The 14,361-nt window shown below is 45.3% G+C and overlaps 1 protein-coding gene and 1 long non-coding RNA gene across 3 annotated transcripts in view; one reads left to right on the top strand and one right to left on the bottom strand.

Moving 5' to 3' along the window:
- LOC308665473 overlaps positions 1-1,576 on the bottom strand; it is a 48,323-nt gene extending 46,747 nt beyond the window's left edge. Inside the window, exon 1 of the long non-coding RNA XR_014025906.1 lies at positions 1,466-1,576. This is a non-coding gene — a long non-coding RNA (uncharacterized lncRNA). The remainder of the gene's footprint in view (positions 1-1,465) is intronic.
- Positions 329-14,333, top strand: LRATD2 (LRAT domain containing 2). Of its 2 annotated transcripts, none has more exons than XM_081323521.1 (2): positions 329-1,545; positions 9,608-14,333. In XM_081323521.1, exon 2 carries the CDS (start codon positions 9,610-9,612, stop codon positions 10,516-10,518), a length of 909 nt encoding a protein of 302 aa, XP_081179647.1. In that variant the 5' UTR covers positions 329-1,545; positions 9,608-9,609; the 3' UTR covers positions 10,519-14,333. The 2 variants fall into 2 exon arrangements, with proteins under 2 accessions (XP_081179647.1, XP_081179646.1); XM_081323520.1 differs by having other exon boundaries at positions 9,605-14,333.
- The last annotated feature ends 28 nt before the right edge of the window (positions 14,334-14,361 follow it).

The raw sequence follows: 14,361 nt of genomic DNA, 5'->3' as shown, positions 1-14,361 counted from the left end.
CTACAAAGCCAGCCAGCAGAATGGCCTTCTGCGGACCAGCCTTGAGCCCCAGCTCCGAATTCCAGCTTAGCCCCCGAAAACCAGGCTTGGCAACCAGCTGAGGAAAGAGGCAAACTGCCCGGCTCGCATCTATCCAACTCGACATCGGCAGAACTCCCCCGCCGCCGCCCACGTCCATGAGGACCCAGATTGTTGGGGGCAATAAGCTGACTTTGTAATAATGCTGCTTAGGGGGGGGGGGGGAAGCCCTAATAATAACAACAATAACAACAACAACAACAATAATAATAATAATAATAATAATAATAATAATAATAATAATAATAATTACTATATTATTATTATTATTATTAGTAGTAGTAGTAGTAGTAGTAGTAGTAGTAGTATTTTATTTGTATACCGCCCTTCTTCCGGAGGACTCAGGGTGGTGAACAGGGCAAATATATAAAAAATACAAAAATACAAAAGTTAAAATAAGCAGGCACATACATAGAATGAAGGCTATTGCTAAGCACATTGGTTTGTGCTTAAGTTGTAAGCCGCCCTGAGTCTTCGGAGAAGGGTTAGGGTTAGGGTTAGGGTGGGATATAAATGAGATTAAAATAAATAAATAAAAAAAAACCTGCTACCTTGGCTCCCCAACACCGAAAGCAAGCAAAACAAACCCAAAAAACCCAGCTTCCGTCGTTCACACAGTTACGGTTTCCAACCGAGGGAGGAAGTGGGGGGGGGGGAAAGGAAGGGAGCCGATCCTTAGCCAGAAGAGCTCTGCTTTTAAAGGCCTGGCGAGAAACGAGCTGCCTCTTTCCCCCCCCCTCCCCATTTAAAAGCGAGCTGCCTCTTCCCCCCCTCCCCATTTTAAAAAAAAGGCATTAAAAAAAAAGAAAGAAAGAAAGAAAAGTTGGCCGCTCCCGCCCCCCGCCGGTTGGACAGCCAACCGGCTCGGCTCGAACGCCCCGCCCCTAAAAAGAGCGCGCGGGGGGGGGGGAAAGGAGGAATTTAACTCCTCCCCTGCCGCCCCCGAAGGAAAGCTCCCTCCGCTGGCGGCGAGCGGTGCTGCGTCGAGCGCGGGGCAGGCGGCGGAGGAAGCGGCTGGCGCCGCCGGGCTCTGCCGCTGGAGCGCGTGGCACGCCGCCGCCGCCGCCGCCGCCGCCCGGGAAGAAGGCGAGAGCAGAGCGGCGCCCGGCGCCTCTGGCCAAGGGGCGAGCGGGACGGCTGGCAAACCGGCCCGGGGTGGGTGGGTGCCTCTCGCCGGCGCGCCTCCTTCACCCCAGCCCGGGTTTCCCCGGCTTGTTGCTCAGGCCGGCGGCGGGGTCGGGACGAGCGGTTCCCAGGAGCCCCCAGCCGCAAGGACCATGAAGGAGGCGAGCGGCACCTCGAGGCTGCCGGCGATCGGCCGCTAAAAGAAGCACCCGACGGGGGGTGGAAACGGGAAGAGGAGCAACCGGCTCCCTTCGGCTCTTACGTCTACGCCGCTGCCCGGAGTCCGGGTCTCTCCTCCCGGCCGCAACCCCAGCAGCAACCCCCCCCCCCCGACGCCGCCTGGTAAGTTTCCAGCGCCGTCGCCTCCATCATCAAGCAGCCGCTCAGGACGGAGGAGGAGGAGGAGGAGGAGAGGCGGGGGCAGGTATGGGGAGAGTGGATCAGGTGACGGCAGCAACCCGGCGCACCTGGGCTGGTCGACGGTTTGTTTGTTCTGAGGTGGCGGCCGGCCAGGTGAGTGGGGCTCACCTGGTTCTTGCCAGGAGCCCTTCCTTCTCCCCCCCCCTCCGCGCATACTTTGATCCCAGGTGCGGAGGGAAGAAGCTGATGGAGAAAACCGGGGGGGGGGAGGGGGGCCGTTATAGAAAGTTTCCAGCGGCAAGGAGTCATTGAAAGGCCGAGGAATCGTGTGTTTGCGTGTGTGTGTGTGTGTGTGTGTGTGTGTGTGTGTGTGTGTGTGTGTAAATAAAGCGTCCTCCCTCCCCCCCTTTTCAAAAGAAGGGAGGTTAGGCAAAGCTGGTTTAGCTTTGGAGCAGAGCTTCCATTCTTTCCAACAGTTGTTAAAAAGCCCCTTCAGATGTGCCGCTTAATTTTCCCTTTTGGCTCAGAGCAGGTGTTGGGCTTATTGATGTGTTAGTTTATTTATATCCTGTTTATTGGGCTATAAACGGTGTAAGGTGGTGAACGTTTCCAGCATTCCTTCTCCTCCTCTTTTCACCATAACCACCCTGTGAGATGGGCTGGGCTGGGCTGAGAGACAGGGATTGGTCCAAAGGCAGACAGGTAAGGTAGGACTGGAACTCAGGACCTCCTGATTTCTAGCCTGGTGCCACTAAACTAGCTCCTATAAACCACTAAACCGGCTCTTATAAAGCTTACCGTGAGTCTTTCCAGTCAAACTTGGCAGGTTTTATTCTGCAATGTTTCTTTGGCCTTTAGCAAGAGTTCCGAAGATCCTGGGACCTTTGACTTTATTCCTGGCCTCTGTCCTAGATTAACGTTGACGAACCTTTAAGGGACGCGGTGGCTCAGTGGGTTAGGACGCTGAGCTTGTCGATCAGAAGGTCGGCAGTTTGGCGGGTCGAATCCCGAGTGCTGCGTAACAGAGTGAGCGCCTGTTACTCGTCCCAGCTTCTGCCAACCTAGCAGTTTGAAAGCACGTAAAAATGCAAGTAGAAAAATAGGAACCACTACGGTGGGAAGGTAACAGCCTTCCGTGCGCCTTTGGCGTCTAGTCATGCCGGCCACATGACCACGGAGACGTCCTTGGACAAACGCTGGCTCTTCGGCTTTGAAACAGAGATGAGCACCGGCCCCTAGAATCGGAAACGACTAGCACGCATGTGCGGGGGAACCTTTACCTTTACCTAACCTTTAATAAGGGCCTACTGCACAGGGTTGTAGTAACCTGGCACGCTGGAAGCACAGGTGATTAGCAGGAAGTGCTCTGATAAGGCTAAATAGAAATGTCATTTTTTATTACGGGTTTTCTCACCTTCATATTATTTTAACTGTCTTGACCTGTTTCTGCATCTTGCAGAAAGGAGTGGCTGGCAGTTGGGAGAAACAGGATGCTAGAATGGCTTCTTTTAATGCTCTTGCTAAAGAAGAAAATGGTTCTGGCCTTCCATTTTAATGGTACATATTTGTACTAGGTGGGAAACTGGTTAACAATCTTCTAACCCTGTTTCCTCAAAAGTATGATCTCTGCTGCCCTGTAGGATTTACTCCCCAAAAGGCGAGCAACTATAAACTTCCTCTGCCTTGATCCTCTTCGTTGCAGACAGCTGGTCACCTCTTGTCTTTCAGCCAGACGGTGATTGAAAGCTTCACACTATTCCCCCACTTCCTAAACCATCCAAGTCCTGTAGGACTTACTATAACTTTTCTACTCAGCTGAAGGATATGTTACGCTAAGTACCACTGTTTCCCTTTGTAGAATATATTTCTACATTTATGTAGAGCCGGCCTTCTGTTGTGACTTGCTCAGCCACTCAAAAGACTTGTTTAAACATGTGCGGGCGAGGGGGGGGGGCTGGCTTTTGCACCTGCTAGTCTCAGGAAGTGGGGACATATCACACCTCTATTCCTTCCTCTCTCATCTCCCATAAAGTTTAGGCTGCCTTCGCCAATCACTGCAAAGTCTTTAAAATACGCCTCCACCCTTGGGCAAAGTGAAACTATTGAGAAAGGCGGAGGAGAGGCTTCCTTCTAGGTGTCAGCAAACTTTTTACTTGCATTCATCTCCTGCATGGAAAATGACTCTCTCTCTCTCTCTGGCTTTGTCCTATATTGCCTAGTTCTAGCTACTGCAGCTTCCTTGTTGTGCCTGTTGCAGCTTCATTGTCATCAACAGGTGGGAAAGTCTGTTGCTGTTTCCGCCTCTGTCCCTCCCTCTCCCAGTGTGCCACGTGCATCTTACCCCAAAGACTTTCCTGCTATTTGCCTGACAAATACTCCTCCCCCGCCCCATCCACCCCCACCGCCGCTGTCTGTGTCTCCCAAGGTGATGTGTGTACATTCTCCCTCCCTTTGCTCGTCCCTGTGGCAATCTACACTGGCAGAGCTCCTGGGTACCTTTATACCATGTCCAGAGAATGGCCAGGGAACAGACAGAGACTTCATGACATTTAGCTTTTTTTTTTCCTTTCCTGTTTTCTAAAAGGAAAGCAGAGAATCTCTCCTGCTGGAGGTGATCAATGGGAGGATGGCAGCTGTTTGCAAGTAAAAGGTTGAGCCTAGTTTTTGTTTTTGTTTTTCCTTGCTTGAGGTGCTGAGAAAAGTGCATCTGATAAAGATAGCACTCCTGTTCAGAAGACATTCCCCACTGGCTGCCTGCAAATATCAATTTTACAAGGAGGTTCTTGATTGAGACATCAGCAGGATGAAACGCTTTCCTCGCTGACTTCTGGTTAATGTTCAGAACTAATATAAGTAGGAAAGCTGGCATCTTAACCACGTACAGCTTTCTAGCTTTGGATAGATGGCTACACTGATGGCTACACTGATGGTGTTACCTATTTTGGGTAATAATATAAACCTTTATTGTCAAAGTACAACATGTGTACATTGAGATTAGCTGAGCCTCCCCCCCCCCCCCCGGTGCTCTCTCCCCCCAACACACAGTGACAACAAACCCTCCATCCCACCACACCATGTGAACCAACTACACCACACACCGGCCTCCCAAGTCAATTCTGCATAAGATTATGTCCCATTTAAAAGCCTAACAGCCCACGGATAGAAGCTATTTTTCAGCCTGTTGGCATGGCTGGCTATACTCCTGTATCTCCTACCGGATGGTAGTAGAGTAAAGAGATACCGTCCAGGGTGTGAGTCATCCCTGAGAATCTTCCTCACTCTTCCAAGGCAACGAGCCCTGGCGATGTCATCCAGTGGTGTCAGGGAACAGCCCACAATGTCTTGTGCTGTGCTCACTACCCTCTGTAATACTTTCCTGTCCGCGGCTGTCAGACCAGCATACCAAACCACGATACCATACGAGAGGACGCTCTCTATGGTAGACCGGTAAACGAGGGTCATTAGCTGTTGTTCTACCCTGTTCTTCTGCAAGATCCTAAGAAAGTGAAGCCACTGTTGGGCCTTTCTAGCCGCCTGGGTTGTGTTAACTTTCCAGGTCAGATCTTCACAGAGGTAGACTCCCAGAAATTTAAAGGAGGAAACTCTCTACACAGTCCTCCCCGATGTAAAGTGGGGCAGGTTCCTCCTTTTTTTCTCCGGAAGTCTAACACCATCTCTTTCGTCTGAATGAAACATCTGCAAAAAACAAACAAACAGCCAAGCTCAGAGAGCACCAAGGACCACCACCCGCTTTCGTCCTGGAGCTACAAATATTCTCCTTTATCAGATGGGTTCCTGTTTTTAATTGTCAGGGATTACTGAATCCTAAGTAGGGACGCGGTGGCTCAGTGGGTTAGGACGCTGAGCTTGTCGATCAGAAGGTCGGCAGTTTGGCGGGTCGAATCCCAAATGCCACGTAACAGAGTGAGCGCCTGTTACCCGTCCCAGCTTCTGCCAACCTAGCAGTTCGAAAGCACGTCAAAATGCAAGTAGAAAAATAGGGACCACTACGGTGGGAAGGTAACAGTGTTCCGTGCGCCTTTGGCGTCTAGTCATGCCGGCCACATGACCACAGAGACGTCCTCGGACAAGCGCTGGCTCTTCGGCTTTGAAACGGAGATGAACACCAGCCCCTAAAGTTGGAAACGACTAGCACGCACGCGTGGGGGAACCTTTACCTTTACCTTTAAGTAGCAAAACTAGAAAAGGCTTGAACTTGTTCCTATTCAGAAGGAAGTATCCCTCTTTAAGATGGCCCAAGATGTTCTGATTTAAACTAAGGCAGCTCCTTGCATCCTAAGGTTGCACATGAAAATATCTGCCACCTAATGAATTTGTAGCTAAGGAGAGTTCTCGGGGAATACTTCTCTCCTCATTCCTTATGCAGCACGAAGGAGACAGAACTATGATCCAAAAATACCCTTGGCCCAAGTCTTTACCTTGGCTGAGAATCCTCTAGGTGGCTTTAAACCACTGTTTATTGGCCTCATTTCAGGCATGAATATATTACAGGTCGTCTTCGACTTATGACCACAACTGAGCCCAATGTTTCTGTTTATAGGCAAGACATTGGTTAAGTGAGTTTTGCCCCGTTTTACGACCTTTCTTGCCACCTTTGTTAAGTGAATCACTGCACTTATTAAGTTAGTAACACTGTTCTTAAGTGAATCTGGCCTCCCCATTGACTTTGCTTGTGTGAAGGTCGCAAAAAGGGATCACATGACCCCGGGGACACTGCGACCGTCATAAATACAAGCCAGTTGCCAAGCGTTGAAATTTTATTTTTTTATTTTTTTATTGAAAAGTTTTACAATACATTTTTAAATACAAAAAAAACCCTCCTCCCCTCTCCCCAACCCCTCTTTCCCCTCCCCTCCCCCCTCCCCGACTTCCCAGAGCTGAATACAGGGTATAAAAATACAAACAAGCATAATCTAAAATATGCTAACAACAATAAAACATTAAATTCTGTCGCACTTTAACTCTCCATCATCAAAATATTAATAAAATACCTACTACCTAGTTATACATCATATAGATCCAGTACTTATTCAAATGCTAAATGAAACTTTTTAGTCCCATATTTATTCTGAATATATTCAATCCATCTCCTCCATTCCACAATGTATCTCTGTTGCGATTGGTCTTTCAAATACGCTGAAATCTTTGCCATTTAAAAATATGGAACACTTCACGAATTTGCGTGTCATCCTTGCGCAGGGGCCATGCTAATCTTCTCTGTATCGTTCCAATTTTAGTATATGTGCTGCCAAAGCGAGCACGAAACTGTTGAAATTTTGATTATGTGACTATGGGGATGCTGCAACGGTCATAAGTGCGAAAAACAGTCATAAATCACTTTTTTCCAGTGCTGTTGTAACTTTGAACAGTCACTAAAACTGTTGTAAGTCAAGGACTACTTTTATAGGATTTCCTGTTTGAGCAAGAGGTTGGACTAGAAGACCTTCAAGGTCCCTTCCAACTATTCTATTCCTATTCTATTCTATTCTGCATTCTATTCTATTCTTCATTCTATTCTGCATTCTATTCTATTCTTCATTCTATTCTGTTTTCTATTCTATTCTGCATTCTATTCTATTCTGTTTTCTATTCTCTTTTGCATATTCTATTCTCTATATTCTATTCTGCATTATATTCTATTTTCTATTCTATTCTGCATTCTATTCTATATTCTGTTCTATTTTTATTCTGTTCTGTTCTGTATTGGTCTCACTTATAGAGAGGTGATAAAAATTACAGAGAAGAGAGTCATCTATCCTTGTGGATTTACAAGCACATCTGGAATTTTGAGAGCATTTTATGGGCTGCATAGGTACCATGTAGGGCATGGGACTCCCCATTCACTTTATCCATGTTATAGTCACACAACCAGTTAGAAAAAAATCAGATGGGGCATAGGAGTCTTGAGGAAGCTAATGAAGACCCCTGTGGTTGTATTATAAAGCTGATATGAAAGGAGATGTGCTTCGCATTCAAGAGGACACGTTCCTAAACAAGTATCGAATTTCATCATATCTTTTTTTTTCCTTCTTCCAACAATGAAGTCTACAATGTGGACAAACAACTCCAGAGCCCCAGGCCAGCATTATAAAAATCCAGGCAAGCATTCCCAACCCAAACACACTTCCTAAGGTTTGGATTGCAGTGAGATGAATTCCAATTTCCCTATGCGGGATGGTAGAAGCAGCTCTCCCATCCCCATTCTCATCAGAATGTGCTTTTGTGTGTTGAGAAATGCTGGGGGTTTTGTGAATCTGTGTGTGTGTGTGTGTTGTCTTTTTTCCAGGTTTTTGCAGTTGCTTCAGAAGCTGCTCTTAGCTGTGGGTGCCTGTCTGTCTGTCCACACATTTGACTTCACTTGTAAAGACAGCCAGGAACAAATTCTAAAGCAGCTATGGAAGTTTGAAGGGGGAAGGGGCCAAAACCCCAGATGCTATAATTATTGGGGGGTGGGAGATGTTTTGTACAGCTTCTGCATATTCTAAATCATCTCTTTCAAGTGATTTGGACAGCCTAGTAATTTAGATTAACAGCAGTGGTGGCAGGGGCCCTCATAACTTTTTATTCTGCAGTAGAGGTAGTCCTAAACTTACAAGAATTCACTGAGCGACCATTTGAAATTACAGTGGCACTGAAAAAGTGACCCGTGACTGTTGTTTTTTTTTCGTACTTAATGACCAATTGCAGCATTCCCACAGTCACGTGGTCAAACTTCAGTCGCTCGGCAACTGACTCACATGTATGACGGTTGCAGTGTCCCTGTGTCGTGTGATCCCCTTTTTGCGACCTTCTGACAAGAAAGGTTTAACGGGGAAGGCAGAGTCACTTAACAACCGTGTTCCTCACTTAGCAACTGCAGTGATTCCCTTAACAACTGCAGCAAGAAAGTTCATAAAATGGGGCAAAAACCCACTTAACAACTGTCTGGCTTAGCAACAGAAATTGTGGGCTCAGATGTGGTCTGTGTTGCCCGAACAATACTGCCTTGCCCTTCAGTATAAAGAGGGTTGTGAGGATGTAGGAAGGGGTTGTGGGACTTTTTGGCTTGTAGGTGTTTCCCCATTTTAAAGTTTCTCCCCCCACGCCCAGCAACTTTGAAAAAAAAGGACCTGTTAAAGAAAATTAAGATTCTTCATCTATTCAATACTGCCCCCTCCAGCTTCTTTTTATTAAGAAAAAGAGCCTCGGTGGCGCAGTGGGCTAATGCCTCCTTAAGTAACACCAGCTGCCTGCAATTAGTGCAGGTTCGAGTCCCACCAGGCTCAAGGTTGACTCAGCCTTCCATCCTTCCGAGGTAGGTAAAATGAGGACCCAGATTGTGGGGGGCAATAAGCTGACTTTGTACTAATGCCGCTTGGGGTGTGTGTGTGTGTGAAAGCCCTAATAAGCAGGCATATACATAGAATGAAGGCTACTGCTAAGCACATTTAATTTGTGCTTAGATTGTAAGCCGCCCTGAGTCTTCGGAGAAGGGCAGGATATAAATGGGATTAAAATAAAAAAAATAAAAAAGTGATATATTATTCTAGCATGATCCTTACTGATCCTTTTTCGAGGTACTTCAGGGTTGCATCCCTGGGACACACATGTGCGGTGGGGCTGAAGCAAGCGGACAGAGGCTTTGAGGAGAGAGGTGGAAGAACATTGGTTCAGCTCTGTCACTGAGAAGTGGTTCAACGATATGAATTTGCCTTTAAGAAAAACACGAAGGAAGGCTAGTCCCAAGTGAGCTGCAAAACACTCTTTGGCATTGCTTACTCTGCACTGCACCTTCAGCAGACAGAAACGGGAAGAATCTTGCTGACTGTAGAATTACCCACCTCCAAATTTAAGTGCCGAGAGACCACCCAGACTACAAGCCATATCCAAAAGCTAGGTTCGGAAAACTGTAGGAAGGTAACCGTAAGCCATGGATGGAAGCCTGCCAAGAAGATTGCCAGCAGATGGGCTTAGGGAGATCTTCTTGATTTATTCCTCATTAGTTTATACCTGTACTAATGCCTCTTTGGTTCTCTTTCAGCAGGCATGGGGAATCAAGTAGAGAAACTGACCCACTTAAGCTACAAAGAGGTTCCCACGACTGACCCAGCCGGCATGGACAGAGATGAGGGTCCCAGAATTGGAGTTTCTTACATCTTTTCCAATGACGACGACGATGTAGAGCCTCAGCAGGACCCAGCAGAGCTTGGCGGAGAGCACCCTACGTCACAGCCCTATGACCCAAAGCTTCACGAAGTGGAATGCTCCATTTATTACCGTGACGAGTGCATTTATCAGAAAAGCTTTTCTGGTGACCACACACCGTCTGGTGAGGTGGGGGGTGGGGGCGATGGGGGTGATGGTGGTGGGAGCCATTTGACCACTTACACCCCAGAAAACCTATTGAACAAGTGCAAACCTGGTGATCTGATAGAATTTGTGGGCCAGGCCCAGTATCCTCACTGGGTCGTGTATGTGGGAGACTTCCAAGTGGTCCATCTGCACAGACTCGAAGTGGTGAACGGTTTTCTCACGGATGCCAGCCAGGGCCGACGGGGGCGCATTGCCAACCAGTTGTACCGCTATAAACCGTTAAACCCTGGTAGCGTGGTGCGAAACGCCCTGGACCAAGTGGGTCGCAAAGACCAGGATCTCAGCTGGAGGAACTCTGAATGTTTTGCCGCCTGGTGCCGCTACGGCAAGCGCGAGTTCAAAATTGGGGGTGAACTGCGCATAGGGAAGCAGCCTTACCGGTTGCAGATCCAACTGGGAGATAAACGCAGCCACACGCTGGAGTTTCAGAGCCTGGAAGATCTCATTATGGAGAAAAGAAGGAACGATCAAATCGGAAAGGTGGCTGTCATCCAAGAATTGTCCAGCCATCTGCAATCAGCCGAGGCTGACAACGAAGAAGGTGCTAATGGCACGCCAGGTGCCCGGACTGCTGCTGAGTAGCACAGTCAGGCTGCTTAACCTTGGTGATGGATTAAAACTGAATCCTGCGAAATTGAGCTGTTGTAAGCCCTTTGGGCTCTTCCAGTGCAGGTCCACTCCAATCCCATGTGAAGGAAAGGGGCAAAGCTGATTAAGCATCAGTCCTTCAGCACTTAACTCCTTTGGTGCTTGCTTGAAGCCAGCAAGTTTATATGTTGAGGGTTAAATCTCAGGAAAGATCTTCCTCGTTCGCTGTTTATGCATAAGTCTCTCTTCCCAAATGGCACCCCTGTTCCTCCTGCTTCGCTCCTGCTTGTTTTAAACTGGACGAGGTCCAGCCTCAGTGAACTACAGAATTCAATGTTATAGCAAGGTCATTTCTCCCCCCCCCCTTTTTTTTTTAACCACCTCCTCTGTTTTGGCATTTCCAGAATCTCTCCCTTTCGTTCCGCTGGTTATGGCGTTCCATTCTTCCTGTTCCCCAGATCTCTCTCATGAGAATTTAGTGGCTAAATTATTGTGCATTTGGGGGCCACAGGGTTTTTGGCTTGCTTGCGCTGAAAGATCTGGCAAAGTTGTAAAGCTGTAGTGGCGTTTCTTGGCTGCGGCTGAAGGGCCTTTTCTGTGTGGTGTGGAGGGACGTAAACTGCACAGAAATGGGATTACAAAGAAGTAGAATTACCCTGGAATAAGGACTGCAGTTTTTCATTTAGGAACACTACCAAGAAACTCTTTCCTTTAATTACAGTGAAGTTGGGTTAAGCCATGACCAGACAGTCTTTTTATAAGTTATTGAAGTTTAGTGGGAAGGCAGCTAAACCTTCTTAGCACCAGTGGTTACAGTAGGATTAATTTGCTACAAATCCAAGTACTGTTTGAGCACATTGTGTATTGTTGGAAAAGGTGACACAAGAGACAGGCTACTGTCTTGAAAAGGCATTTTATTCCTAGGCATTTTATTCCTGGGTTGCCTTAGTTTTACTGTTAAAAGCCTGAGGACTAGGCTCATATTGCATTTGGAAGATATATTTTTTTCTTTCAGCCTGTTTTTTTTTATTTATGTATAAGATCATTTATTTCAGAAGCCCGGCATCGTCTGTGCGTTTTTTCAGTATATTTTTTTGGTTTCATTCTGTCAGTAAGTCAATTAATCATAGGAAAAGAGGAAAGAGATGATATGCGTTGTTCATTTTCAGGTTAGGAAATTTCTGTCTTCAGCTCCTCAAGCTGATTTCTGTTGATGCATTTTTTTTTCTTGGTGGACTTTTGCTTCTCTAGGGATATTATTAACGCAAGGAAAGAAGAAAAAGTAGGTGTTCCCCTTGTAGAAATGGAGGAGATTCAAAAATTTACCTTGTTGGCAAGACACAGTTATAAAGCGAAAACTGGTAAAAAATTCTGCTTGGGCATTATTCCTACTAACATGAAACTGCAGCTGTGTAGTTCCCAATTCTATAAATAAAAAAACTCTTCAGCACGTATTAACTAGGAGCTGTGCTTCAGGATAGCTAGGAATTTATTATCTTCATTCCTATCAGCAAATAGAAGAAGAAAGAATTGTGTGTTATGGTCAACAGACTGTTAACTTCCTTGCTAATGGCTGATTTTTCATAAAAGCCTCTGATTTGTTTTAAGTAGTAAAGTTGCATATTGGGCAGCAAAGGTGTTTGGTGTAACTAAGCAGCATTTTAAAAGACGCTTAGCAATTATTAACCACCACTTAAAGAGACAATATTCTCTGCTACCTCTTGATTGCAAAACCATAAGGGATGCTTTTCAATCGCAGGCATCCAAAATCAACTCATCTATTACCACCTGAGGGGTGGCAAGGAGTGAGTTGATGTTCTGGTGGTTGGTTATTCCTCTAGAGTAAGCAACCTATGGATCATGGGTTGATAAGTGAGGGAAAGACAGCGATAAAGCCTTGCTCCTTTTCACTTTGTGCTTTGTTTGTCCCAGTGGTGGCTAGACAGAGCCACAAATCAGTTGAGACAAATCACTGATCATCTGAAATGAGCTTAGACCGTGGTCCTTGATCTTGTAAAGAAGCATTCTCCGGTGTCCTTTTTTGTAACATTCCGCCAGAAGTTAGTAATCACCAACACTAAAGGCTTGTTTTGGTATCAAAATGTCCCACCATTCAAAAAAAAAATCCTATGTTTTGAAAAATGCCCAGCAAGGGGGGGGGGGATGCAGTAATGTGATTCCTTCTGCCTGTGCTGCTTAGTTTATCTTTTTGGTTTCCTATATATTGGGACACCCAAACCAGGTTTATTTCCCCAATTCCTCATCTCTAGGTTAAAGTGGTGCAATCCAGGGAATTTGCTACAGTACTTCATTCTGCTGAAGGTATAGCCCGCCATTGTCAGCCCATAAATTTCTCGCATACCGAACAAGGACCAGCTTAACTTCAAGAACTTTGGTTTATTCTGCTAATGCACTCTGTGATTATTTGCATTAAGGAAGAAGGAAGCTAGTCAAGCAGAAAGTGAGATAATCCAGCCCTAATTTGCTTCCCCCATTTGCTTCTGAGAGTTCAGAAGTTGCGATAAGCAAAGTTGATAAAGGTCTTCAGGAGCTACCTGTCGTGTTGGAAACGGTGTCTTTTTAGGAACGTGATGTATTCTGAGGTATGCGCTCTGCATACCATGATTGTCAAGCTCATATGCAATATTGTATGTTTTTAAGCACAAAATCTCAGCATACCTAACTTGGCTATTGACAAGCAGAACAGGTCCTTAAGCAGTGCTGGTGAGGGCATCTGGTGTTACTTCTGATGGATGCTCATCAAACCTACAGCTGTCACTGTAAGCGGAAAATTTGCAATGGAAAAATTCTGCACATATTTCACAGAATATACACAGTAAGCAGGACTTTACTTCCACATTAGGACTGATCAGCATGGAGAACTCATTAAAAATAGTAAATGTTTACTGCTATTAAAGAAGCCAAGATGATGTTCTTCCTGTTAAATCCAGCAACTGTATCCTAGCTTCAGAGTTGATATTTAGTTATTAATGATTCTGAATTTTGTAGAGAACAGAACTTATTTCGCTATGTAATAGTGGTTGTAAAATGATATTTTCTTACAAGTATTTTTGAAAGGAATTCCATCATGAAAATATTTACATTTTTTTGAAAGTTGTATTATTTTCACAGAGAAATATATCCTCCAAATCAATTTTTTTTATTTTTGTCATTGGTAATCTAAAAGTATTTTCTAGATCATAAATAAAGTGTACAAGAAATGATAGATGTCAAATGTTGCAAATCTATGTATCTGCTTGGTACTAAATTGTAAAGTAACTGAAAATATTTTTCTCTGTCTAGAATATTAGTGATAGTTAAAGGGGAAAGAACCAGTTTACCATTTTTCTTCGTAAAGGCAAGATCTACTTTATCTGAATATTTGTTCACTGCTGGACAGCTGGTCAAATTCAAATCAAATTTATTTCTTGAAGTATAGTTACACAGATAATTCAAACATTCTGAGGTTTTTTTTATTTTTAAGTAGTTCCCATGGATATGTTGATGTTGTCAGACATCAGACATTATCTTATCTTTGTAAAAGCTTTCTGTTTACATTCTTGCTTGCAAAATTATGTGAAGGTCAAAAGATGTAATTCCACCCTCAACTTGTTGAACAAAGGAGCACTTTTTAAAAACACTATGCAGGTGACTACTACAGCATTTTTCCTACCATCAAACTGTGATTAGTGTTTCTATGGGAAAAACCTTATTTAAAAATAAAAGTTCGCAAATTGTGACCTCCTCCTCCAGGTTGGACACAGATCAAGAGCTCAACAAGCATCACAGGCATGCGTTACCTCTTCTTATTCCTCCTTTCCTTGATGTTGGGTTGAT

This window comes from Vipera berus (genome assembly GCF_964194415.1).
Source record: "Vipera berus genome assembly, chromosome: 3".
NCBI classification, from domain to species: domain Eukaryota; kingdom Metazoa; phylum Chordata; class Lepidosauria; order Squamata; family Viperidae; genus Vipera; species Vipera berus.
The sequence above is the reverse complement of the archived record's forward strand: the minus strand, read 5'-3'. Positions and strand labels throughout refer to the sequence as shown.